The sequence below is a fragment of the Crocuta crocuta genome, unplaced genomic scaffold (genome assembly GCF_008692635.1).
Source record: "Crocuta crocuta isolate KB4526 unplaced genomic scaffold, BGI_CrCroc_1.0 scaffold528, whole genome shotgun sequence".
NCBI lineage: Eukaryota > Metazoa > Chordata > Mammalia > Carnivora > Hyaenidae > Crocuta > Crocuta crocuta.
Window position 1 is genome coordinate 2,072,669 of NW_027530010.1, and position 11,117 is coordinate 2,083,785.

At 63.1% G+C, this 11,117-nt stretch overlaps 1 protein-coding gene across 2 annotated transcripts in view; it reads right to left on the bottom strand.

Moving 5' to 3' along the window:
* Positions 1 to 627: 627 nt before the first annotated feature.
* The window catches only part of MEF2D (myocyte enhancer factor 2D), a 23,009-nt gene continuing 12,519 nt past the window's right edge, over positions 628 to 11,117 (bottom strand). Inside the window, exons 2-9 of one of the 2 annotated variants that reach the window (XM_077764193.1) lie at positions 7,674 to 7,864; positions 6,903 to 7,106; positions 5,698 to 5,835; positions 4,567 to 4,777; positions 4,336 to 4,392; positions 2,404 to 2,594; positions 1,955 to 1,975; positions 628 to 882 (exon numbers count right to left, since the gene is read on the bottom strand). In XM_077764193.1, coding sequence (XP_077620319.1) covers positions 643 to 882; positions 1,955 to 1,975; positions 2,404 to 2,594; positions 4,336 to 4,392; positions 4,567 to 4,777; positions 5,698 to 5,835; positions 6,903 to 7,106; positions 7,674 to 7,727 — 1,116 coding nt within the window. In that variant the 5' untranslated portion in view covers positions 7,728 to 7,864 and the 3' untranslated portion in view covers positions 628 to 642. The remainder of the gene's footprint in view (positions 883 to 1,954; positions 1,976 to 2,403; positions 2,595 to 4,335; positions 4,393 to 4,566; positions 4,778 to 5,697; positions 5,836 to 6,902; positions 7,107 to 7,673; positions 7,865 to 11,117) is intronic. The other variant, XM_077764194.1, reaches the window with a different exon arrangement.

Genomic DNA, 11,117 nt, shown 5'->3' on the forward strand with positions numbered 1-11,117 from the left:
AGCAATCTCTGCACCAACCTGGGGCTCAAACTCACAACCCCTAGATCAGGAGTTGTACGCAGCGTAAGGGTCTTTTGGTCTAGTCTGATCCGATCACAGCCCTAATGGAAGCCGTTCTGAGCGAGGGAATGGGGGGGATGGGGTGCAGAGGTCTCTTCAGTGAGAAACAAGCACTCTGAAAGGAGGTGACAAGCCACGTCCCCACGGGGAAGTCCTTCCTGACGCAACAACGGAGTCCAGGCCAGGAGGGCTAACAGTGTCACAGACTGTTGCTGGGAGGGGACAGTGCGTGACAGGTCAGGACAGCCCTGGGGACCCAGCATGGCCTGGGCACTGGGTGTCCAGAGTTCTTCTACCCAGAGGCCTCTCCTGCGCCCCCAAGCAGCTCTCCACCTTCATACCCCCCCACCTTCCCTTTGTCAGTTTCCCCCCTCCCCTCCCCATCACCACCAGGGTGAGAGGCACTCTCCTTCCTCCTCCCCCAAACACCATGCTGGCCTTCCNCCCCAGTTAGCAAATTTGAATTTCAGACAAAACAATGAATAATTTTTTAACGTGATTATGTCTTTGACACGTATTTATACTAAAAGATTACTTGTGGTTTTATCCGAAATTCAAATTTCAGGGGGTATCCTCTCTCTCCTATTTGCTGAGCCTGGCAACCTCAGCGCGGGGGGCGCCCCCTCCCCAGCTGAGCACCCCTCCCCCACCCCCGGGGGCCCGCGGCCCCAAGGCCAAGCGCAGCCGCTCACCTGTGTTGTAGGCAGTGGGCATGGAGGAGAAGGGGAGGCCCTGGCTCAGCAAGCTCGGTGTTGCCACGGAGACCACGGGGGTGGTGAGCGCGTGGCTCGACTGGGAGGCCCCCAGGCGCTGGGCGTTGTTCTGCCGGAGAAAAGTGTGTGTCGCTGGTGGCGGAGGGCGGGCCTGCGCACCAAGGCCAGGCTGGGGGCCCTGCGTCGTGTCCCCAACTGCCCCCCACCCCCCCGCCGCAGGCACACACGCGCGGGCGCGTCCACAGAGACCCTGGGACCCAGGTTGGGGAGCACGCGTGCGTGCAGAGGGGAGGGCGCGCCGGCCTGGGCCGAGAGGGGGCGGCGGGCACATGCCCTGCCAGGGGAGCGCGGGCCCGGCGTGGCGCGTGCCTGCGTGTGAGCACACACGCGTGTGGGACTGTCAGCTCCATCTGCCGCTGAGTCACTTGTTTATTCCAGCTCCACGCTGGGGCCGAAACTGCCGCCGTGTTGGCCGCCACAGCCCGCCCGCCTGCCTTTTCCAGCCTCTCTGGCCCCACGTCAGGCAGCCGGGGGAGGGGGCCGCCCCCTCCGGGCTGGCGGTGACCGTGGGAGCGGGAGCGCGCATGCGCGTGCCTCCGAGCGCGTGCCAGGCGGGCTGCGTGCAGGGCTGAGCACAACAGGGAGGCCGAGAGGACGCAGGGAGCTACCGAGGACAACTCTGGGGCCTGGCCTGGGGCCTCAGCTGCCTCTGGGAGGCTGCGGTCACCGTCTGGCTGGCACCATTCCTAAGGAGGTCCCGGTCCTGGGTTCCAGGAATGCTCAGCGGGACTGAGCCAGAGGACAAGTACAGTCCAGCCCCGCCAATGCAGGCGACCCGGGGCACAGCCAGGAGGGCCCGCCGAGGCCTGGGGGCCGGCCCACCCCCTTGCACGCGTGTACGCACACACATACGGAGAAAGGGGATCTGTGTGAACGCGTCATGAAGACATCCACATACAGGCGGGCACTAACACACGCAGGTCTAGCCCTGCCCCCTGCCCCGTTCAACTCTGCACCCCGCCTGGCACTGGGCCACAGCTCCTGGCCAACAACCGAGTACACAACACACACAACACACGCAGGCGGGAGGCCAAGGGCACACGCACACTCCATGCTGGGGCACGAGCCACGGGTGGACCCAGAGTTCAAAGCCACAGCACACGCCTCATAGCCTCACTTACCAGATCTAAATGATCCTCAGTCTGGGAGCGGAAATAAAACCAAGGGGGTGGTTCAGTCTCTGACCTCTGTCCCCCCTGCAGACCCCTGTCCCCACAGCCACCCGATCTATCTCTTCACACAGGAGCAGGCCAGCTCTCCAGCCTAGGACTCCAGAAAATGCTATATCCCAACATGCACCAGGTCCAGAACCTTCACAATCCAGCCCTCGTGCTTTCACGGGGACTGCAAATCCCTCCCGGTCTTCTCTCCCACCTTCTGTCCCTTCTTCCTGCCCTTGCAAGGGGCACTTCCACATTCTAACCTCGTGCAGGGTCCCCTGGGGAGAAAGAGCTCACGAGAAGTCCTGCCTCCATGGCCCCTCTCAGGCGGTCCCACCTGCTGGCTGGCCTGCAGCTCTCGTCCCCTTCCCCAGCCCCTGGCCCTGGCCCTCGGTGCGACACCCACTCACCAGGTGATGCATCAAGCCCTTTCCTCCCTGGGAAGTGATGACCCTCAGGTCGGGCTTGCGGCTGGGGGCTCCAAGCTGGGCGCTGTGGGTGGGTGGGGGCGGAGACTTGGCAGGGATGCCCTTGTTCAGACTGTTGCCATTGGCTACGGGGAGGAGGCCGGGGGAAGCCCTGGCACTGACGTAGCCATTCCCTGAGAGGAAGAGATGGGGGTAAAAGGAAAGACATGGATCCAGTCCTCAGCCTTCCTAACTGCCCCCCCTCCACGTGCCAGGACTCCATACTCAGGCTGCCGGTGGGTGCTGAGCTCTCGCGTTCTCCCCTAACACCGCCCTGTCTTGGGGGAGAGGCCCCCTCCTCTGGCATTATTGGGTTCACTCCTCTGCCTCTAAGCAACGCGTGACGGAGTTCGGGATCAGGAGGGCTAAGGCTGGCAGGAAGAAGTAGCCAAGAGCTTCTCCTGCGGCCAAGCCCTTCCCGCCTTTCCTCCTCTTGGTCTCAGGAAGTCCCGGCCATCCCACCACCTGGCCTGACTGGCTCCCGGTGGCCCCGCCTGGAGTAGGGGTGGGCAGCTGGATCCCGGGCCTCCGTAAGGATCCCGGCCCCCAAGGCAAATCAACCCGAGACCCCCGTTTGGCCAGGAGATGGTGCCGTGATTCAGGTGCGCGTGACACAACATGCCCAAGGCTCTGCGGCAGATGAGCCATCGCTGGTGGTGGCAGGGTCACCGGTGGTGGCTGGGTCACTGGCAATGGGGAGCTGCTGCCACAGCTGCCACAATTAGACCGGCAACAACAGGCGTAATGACCGCCTCTTACATCTGCTCCACACGCGACAACCCGCGCGGGGCTTCCACGTGCATACGATCTCACTTAGCCCCCGCGCCAGCCATGCAGGCACACCGGGCGTGGACCACCCTCAAGGCCCGGTTGGCAGGGGTGTGACAACTGGCCCAGAGCAACACAGCTGGGCAGATGCCGAGCCAGGGCTGGAGGACGCCGAGCCAGGGTTCACACACCCGCATTCCACCTGTGGGGCCTGAGGGCCTGCAGGGACCCCTGGGCCCTCAAGTCTGCAGGCACTCCTCTGGGCCGCTTCTCAAAGAGGAAACGGAAGTCCCCATCCCCTCCGCGGACCCCCACACACTGTGGAGGGGTTTCTGTGGTGCCTGGGGCTAAGCCGGGGGATTCTAAAGCCCAGAGCAGTAAGGGTGCCCAGTCAGACGTGTCACCTTGCTCTGTCCCCTGAGAGCACGTTGTTCCCCTGGAAGTGTGGGGCTGCCTTCATCCCAATTCCCGGATCACTCCGGGAATGGCAGGAATGCCAGGGTGACGTCAATGGTGACATTCGAAGTCATAGCCGACAGTCGGACAACAGCATGGGTCAGGAGAGGCTGCCAGCCGCCCCCCGGGGGTCTGTTGGGGATCGATCAGCAACACCGTGGTATGCCGCAGATCCCACCCAGCCGCCCCCCACTCAGCTGGAATGACTGGGATCTTCTCATCCAGCTAGAAATGTTGGTTCCTGGGGCGCCTGCGGGGCTCCGTTGGTTGAGCATACGACTTCGGCTCAGGTCATGATTTCACGGTTCGTGGGTTCGAGCCCCACATCGGGCTTTGTGCTGACAGCTCAGAGCCTGGAGGCTGCTTCAGATTCTGTGTCTCCCTCTCTCTCTGACCCTCCGCTGCTCACACTGTCTCTCTCTCTCTCTCAGAAATAAATAAAATGTTTAAAAAAAAAAAAAAAAAGTTGATTCCTTTCCCCACTTTGCCCAGAACGCCCTGGGCCCACATCTCTGACGACTGTCCACACCAATCGCTGCCACAGACAAAGAAATTCATCAGCTGGGGCCCTGGCGTCTTCCTCTCATCTACTCTGGGTCCCTTGGGTCCCCCGGCCAGTGAGACCACGAGCAGGCAGGCTGCTGCACTCACCGACAGGGCTGGGGCAGGCTCCGTTAGCGCTGGTGAGGTCTCCCCCCAGCATGGCCCCTGAGGGACAAAAAGAACACGGTAAGCGGCCGGGGAGCCTGTGGAGGGAGGAGCCCCGGCCCCTTTCTGCAGGAGCCACCTAGGTGGCTGACTGCCATATGAGGCGAAGGGGGACACCCACGGCTGGGAATGGGGTCCTGCACCCCACCGCCCCCTGCCTCACTCCCACCTCACCTGCGCTGGCCGGCCGCTGGGGCAGGCCCGGAGACACGCTGTTTCTCTGCAGCGCTGGCTGCGGGGGGGACAGGAGCCGGGGGTCCGTGAGGGATGACGTCACCAGGGATGGGGTGACCAGGGAGCCACTGGGGTTGCTGAACTGCAGCGAGCTCTGGTTGGACACCGGCACCGTGACGGGCATCGCAAAGTTGGGGGCCGGCACAGCTGACTAGACAGAAAGCGGAAAGGTGGGGTCAGGCCCGGGGACCCGTCGCCCCCGACCCATTCTGCCCGAGGGGGCAGGCAAGACTTTCGTTTCTGGGCTGTGCGTCCAAGGGCCAGCAGCCCGGCCTCTCTGCCCTGGGCCCTCCTAGAGGACGTCCGTGGGCGGGGGTGCTTTGGGATGGAGCCCGGCCCAGAGAGCAGGCTCTGCTCACCGCAGACAGCCCCAGGGGCGCCCCGAGGCCCCCCAGAAGAGGTGGTTAGTCCTCAGCCAGGCGGGATGCACAGGGAGCGGGTTAGAGGCCCTGAGTGCAGCCCCGAACGCACCCGTGCAGCTGGGAAGGGCCCGCACCACCGGCTAGGCCACCACATCCCTCGTCGCCTCCCAGCACCCCACTCGCCACCCTCCCTCCACAGTGGGGGTGTCGGGGCAGGCCCGAGACTGGGTCTCTGTCTCCGGGTGCCCCGTATGAGGCTCATGGTCCCTACTTCCTGTCGGCTGAAGCCCTCACGTCATCTACGCACTCCCTGCTGGAGACAGGGACACGCCAGGCCCGTCCCGCATGTGCTCCATCCAGCACGCGGCTCGGCAAGGGTCACGGGGTTTTCACAAGCAAGGTCAGCGGCTCCTCGGTGGTGACCGAGAGCCCCGCATGGCGCAGAGCGGCGCGTCCGTCGGGGGCACCGGGGGCGCGAAGCCACACCATGCAGCACAGGCAGCGCTCCTGCACGCGACTACTCACGGCCAGTCTATAACTCTGCATCATTTTATCAAACTCCTCGTCTATCTTTTTATACTTCTCCTCCGTCTGGGGGGTCAGGGCAAACACCTCGTCCACCTCAGGGCTCTCACATTCCCTGTGTTTCTTGTGCAGCGCCTGGGGGGGGGCCGGAGGGGCCGACAGGGAGACAGTGAGTGGCGCTCACCCCGTAGCGCCGGAAGAGCCCGTCCAGCTCCTCGCTGGCGCGCCGGTACTTGTCCTCCAGCAGGGGGCTCTGCTCCAGCGAGTCCTCCCCGTCGGGCTCCGGGCTGTCACAGCCGTTGAAGCCCTTCTTCCTCAGGGTCTGCAAGCGCACCACTGCGTCAGCGGGGGAGGGGGGGAGGTGAAGGGCCCCCTCCCCCCATCCTGGGCAGGTGTGGACGTGCTGGAGGGGGGAAGGCCCTACCCCAGGGAATGTGGCAGGCACTTGGCACAGACCCCTCCCTCCAGGGTGACAGGTGGGGAGCGGCCCTAAGGAGGCTCCACGGGGAAGGGCAGCCAGGGCTGGTGGTGCCCAGCTTGGTCCCTGGGCTCTGGGAGACAAGCAGAGATGGAGACAGAGAGAGAGGAAGAAGGGCAGAAAGGCCAAGAGGAAGTCAGCGTCCCTGGAGCCCCTACGATGTGACGCCCCACATGCTGTCCTTGCCCAGAGGGCAGAACTTGTCGCACATGCCCGCACAAAGCCGGGGCGCAGCCAGTAGATCTGCACAGACCCCAGGGCTGCCCTCTGCATGCTCAGAGCATTTTCACAGATGTGGTCTCTTTAAGTGCAGACGTTCTATCCCATAAGCCTGTTTTCTCGAACATGACACTAAGGCAGTCTCCTCCCAACCTCGGGGGTGGAGTCCCTCTCAGGGAAGGCCAGCCCATGGCTTCCGGGCACCTCGTCACTGACAGAAGCTCGTGCCCTGGTAACACACACACCTGAGCGTGGCAGGACCGGGGCCCCGGGAGCCTGACCCACCCTAGGCCACATGGGCAGTCAGTGCCACAGCGGGACCCGAGGCCCATGAACCTCGACGGCGCACAACACTGGCTCTTTGTGACACAGAAAATTGAGCCACGGGGACCCACAAAGGGACTAAGGCGGGGCAGGAGACCCAGGAACGAGGAGGGAGACAAAGGCAGAAGAGTGGGTGCAGGAGCAGACCAGAAGATGGAGCAGAAGAGAAACAGAGAGAGAGAGAGAGAGAGAGAGAGAAGACAGAGCAGAGACGTCACACTGGCCTGACAGTGAACTCTGACATGAACTCAGAGAGGGCCGGCGGGCAGCCCCGTCCGATGTTGACCCCCCCGCCCGCCCGCCTCCCCTGGCCCGGGCTCACGCGAGAGGCAGTGGGTCTGTGCAGTGAGCTCACGGGCGGGGCCCACCTCGATGATGTCGGCGTTGGTGCGGCTCTCGTGCGGCTCGTTGTACTCGGTGTACTTGAGCAGCACCTTGTCCATGTCAGTGCTGGCGTACTGGAACAGCTTGTTGGAGTGGTTGAAGATGATGAGGGCGATCTCGCAGTCACAGAGCACGCTCAGCTCGTACGCCTTCTTCATCAGCCCGAACTTGCGCTTGGTGAACGTCACCTGTGGGGGGGCGGGGGGGACAGTAGGTCTGGCTCAGTCAAAGCCCAACGCCCACCCAGGAACCCCTGGCCCTGGGGAAGAAACAGGCCAGCACCTCTCTGTCAATGCAGGGCCGAGACATAGCTTAGAGCAGACTCGACTCACGGAAGGGAGAGGATCTGGATGGACAGAATGCCACACCTCTGTGCTGGGGGCTATAAAGAGGTCGGGAGGAAAATGAGCTTCCCAGCTCTTTCCCTGGAGTAGGAAGAGGGGAAGAATGCATCTTGGGAAAGAGGCTGTTGCCCAGGTACGGCCTGAGGCTTGTGTGGGGCTCCTGGATGGGCAGTGGGGGGCACAGGTCCACCTGCTTGCAGCAGATGAGCCTCAGGGTTCTGAGATCCAGGGTTTCAAGAGCTGCGGGAGGTGGGGGCTCCTCTCCCCCCAACTCAGTCCTTCCCCTTCCATCATAGCCTCTGGAGAACCCCCTCCTCCAAGAAGCCCTCTTAGACTGGCAGGAAGGAGTAGAGGCCGAGGCCAGCTCCCTGCCCTCCTTACCCACTCCACGTGGCTCCAAGCCCTCCTCACCTGTCGGTTCCGCTCGTCAGTGATTCGCTGGATCTGAATCTTCTTCCTCCCCATCTTCTCCGGGGGTCCTCAGTGCTAGGGAGGGGAGGGGGTCGCTGGGTGGCGGGTCTCGGCACACCTTACACTGTGTTCATGAACGGCCTGGGGCCAGGGCTCAGTTCATGGTCTGCAGGACACCTCTGCACAGCCTCCTGGGAAAGGAGGGCCAGGAGAGGGATGTCAGCCCCGGGGGCCAGTACACAGCACCCCCGGGAGAGGCTGGCAGCACCCAGCCCCATCCCCAGAATGAGGGGATGGCCAGGCACAAGCTGGAACTCACACCCAGGGCCCAGGCTCCGGTCCGGGCTCTCTCCACACCAACCCTGCCGCGATCCGGTTTGAGATCATGCAGAGCTGGCGTCCAGGGCTCTGGGTCTGGGAGGACGCCCTATGCCCTCTCCTCTCCCCAGAGCCTGCCCAGAGTAGAGGCTTCGGGGTTTGCCACCTGCCCCGCTGGCCTAGAGCGGCACTCGGGGACCCGGAGCCCGGTGCAGAGAGCACCTACTGAGGCCGTGAGCAGCCACTGCGGTGCACCTGGTGGAGGATGGCAGTGCTTGGGGCCCCCGGTCCGGAACATAGCAGAGCTGGGCTACAGCACTGCTCCCCCAACCTGCCTCACAGAACACCGGAGCCTGGCGTCCCGGAGGGGGTGGGGGCCGTGAGCCCGTCTCCCCCCACCAGGGGCTGCTCCACACCCATCCGTTCTATTCAGTGTGCCTCGGCCTGGAAGTTTCATTAGAAGAAAGGGTTCTGCTGCTTAAAATGAATCAATGCCTGACCCCCCCCCCCACACACACATAGTCTAGAACAGAAGTCTGCAAACTTTTTCTGTAAAGGGGCGGATCATAACTACTTNCCTTAAAATGAATCAATACGTGACCCCCCCCACACACACACACATAGTCTAGAACAGAAGTCTGCAAACTTTTTCTGTAAAGGGGCGGATCATAACTACTTTAGGCCTCGCAATCCACACAACTCTGTTGTAACTCCTTGACCGTGTGGCGGGAAAGCAGCAGACGACACGAAAACAAACAAGGGTGGCTGAGCTCCAACAAAACCAGATTCATAACAACAGGCACGGGTCAGAGACGGCCTGGAGGTCACAGCATGCCACTCCCACTATGGAGGAATGGGCCATGTCTAGGACCCAAGTTCAGAGCCGCTGGCATGTCCAGAGGAGGCGGATGCAGGCACCAGGACGAGGACTCCCCAGCTCACAGGCCTATACGGCAGCCACAGCCCACGGGCCCCAGTTCCACAGGCAGGACAGGGAACGGAGCCCTTCTAGAATGGGAGGGGGCATGGAGATGGAAACCCAGCCTGACCCGGAAAAGGTGCGAGCTCTCAGGGCTGGGAGAGGCTGGTGCCAAACAGGCTGGGTGAGCCCCTGGGGCCTGGGGAAGGGCCTTGGGTGGGGTGGGGTTCCTCAATGACCCTCGTGATTCCAGGAGAATCGGGGGCAGAGCCGTCCAGGACAGGGAGGCAGGGGGCAGTGAGGACGGGAGGCCCATGCGTTCTGAAGCCACTCTGATTAGCGGCCCAGCCCTCCCCTGCAGAGTCCCCTCCACAGAGCCCTAGGCAGAGAGCCCACTGCAGAGTCCAGGGAGGTAGGCTCTCAGTGGCCCCGGGTTGGGCAGAGGTGACAGACACGCCTGTGGTTAGGAACCCCCTCCCCGACCCCATTTCCAATGGCTGCTGAGTTTTCCTGGAGCCCTTCCAGCCCCTCAGTCATGGCCCCCGAGATGCTAGAAGAGACGACAAAGTTCAGCCTCGCTGACTTCTTGGCCACGGAGGGCAGGGGAGAGGGAAGGAGGGGATCAAAGGACTTGGGAGGAGCCAGGGGTACCCCTTCCCCTCCTTCTGCAGCCCAGCTGCAAAGAGCTTCTGCTCTGTCCCAAGATCTTTGGGAAAGAGCATAGTTCCCTGCACCCTTCTCCCCACCCAGAGACGGATCCAGGAACCTCTTCCTCTGTTCCCTGCCCTCAAGGTGCTCCGTGGGCCCTGGGCCGCCTACTGCCCCCGTCACACCCCGCCTTGGGACAAACCCACACAGGCGGCCTGAGCGGCCCCGCAGCCACTCCATTCTTTGCCTACGATGCCGGTCACACCAAAGCCCTCCTTCGAAAGCCCCTGCCCGAGGGTTTCAGCTGCCCTGCTCCCCAGTGTGACCCCAGTGATCTGGGCTTGCCAGGAGAGCGGGGAGGGAACGCAGAGGCCAAGGGGGCTAAGAAAACGGCTTTTCCAAAGGGATCCTGGAGTCTGGCCTTGAAAACCCCCATCCAGACTGGCGAGTGCTGCCACCGCCGCAGTTCTGTGGCTGCGAGCGCCCACCTTCCATCACCCCCGTCCCATCTCCCTGTCGCCACCTTCTGTGCGTAAGCAGATGCTCGCGGAGCTGTGGCCTCGATCAGCTTCCGGCCAATTCCGCCGCCTCCTCCAAGTGGAGACAGGCCCCCGTGTCTGCTCTCACGACCCCTGCAGTCTGCCCGTGTTCCCGTGGTCCTCGGGCGCCCTGTTCCTTCCCTTCCAGCGCTCACCACGACCGTACATTAGTTCCAACTCTGAGCTTCCATTTAACGCCTGGCTCCCAGGCAGCCGGAGCCTCGTGAGGGCAGGCCCACACCTGTCCTTGTCACCACCCCGTCCCGGTAAGGAGCAAGCAGCTCAGGAAATGTCCGCTGGAAGGACGGACTGTGTCCCTGCTCGGACCCCATGAGAAGTCCTTCTTGTGGTCTAACCTCGGTCAGTCTGGCTACAGGACTGGCTCCTTTCCCTCTGTGCTCTGTGGCGGCAGACCCCTTCTTCCCCCAACCGCCCCTGGACTTGTACGCGTGGACACCATCTACCCTCCAAGCGTGCTGGCCTCTCCAGGCCCCACCTCTCCCGGCCCTCGGGCTGGCTGGTGCAGAGGCTGGGACTCTAAAGTCTTCTAAGGAGCAGCCCTGAGCACATGGAGATGGAGAGGATGGGGTTGCTTAGGCAACTGTCGCCTGGCAACAAGCTCCCTGGCTGATCTCCTGCACCACCCCCCCACCCCCGCTTCATGCTGGGGGAGCTGGGATGCGAGAGGGATCAGGGCTGAGAAGACAGGGAAGCCACAGAGACCCCCTGAGCGTCCTCCGGCAGAGGGGAGTCAGGAAGGAGCAGACCGGGCCCCAGCCGTCCCCGGTCTCTGCCAAGGTCCCCCAAGCACTTCTACAACCGCCTNNACAGCCAGAGCCCGAGATGCCCCTGCCTCGGGCCGTCCTTCCTCCTGTCTAACCAGGAGCCCGCCTACAGCGCAGGCTGGGTCTGTAAGAACATCTCTCCCCTTCCACCCTGTCTCTCCCTCCCATGCAGCGCAGTCCTTGAAGGCCCCGGGGCGAGAAGAGGAACTCGGTGCAGACTTTGGGAGGGCGGCGT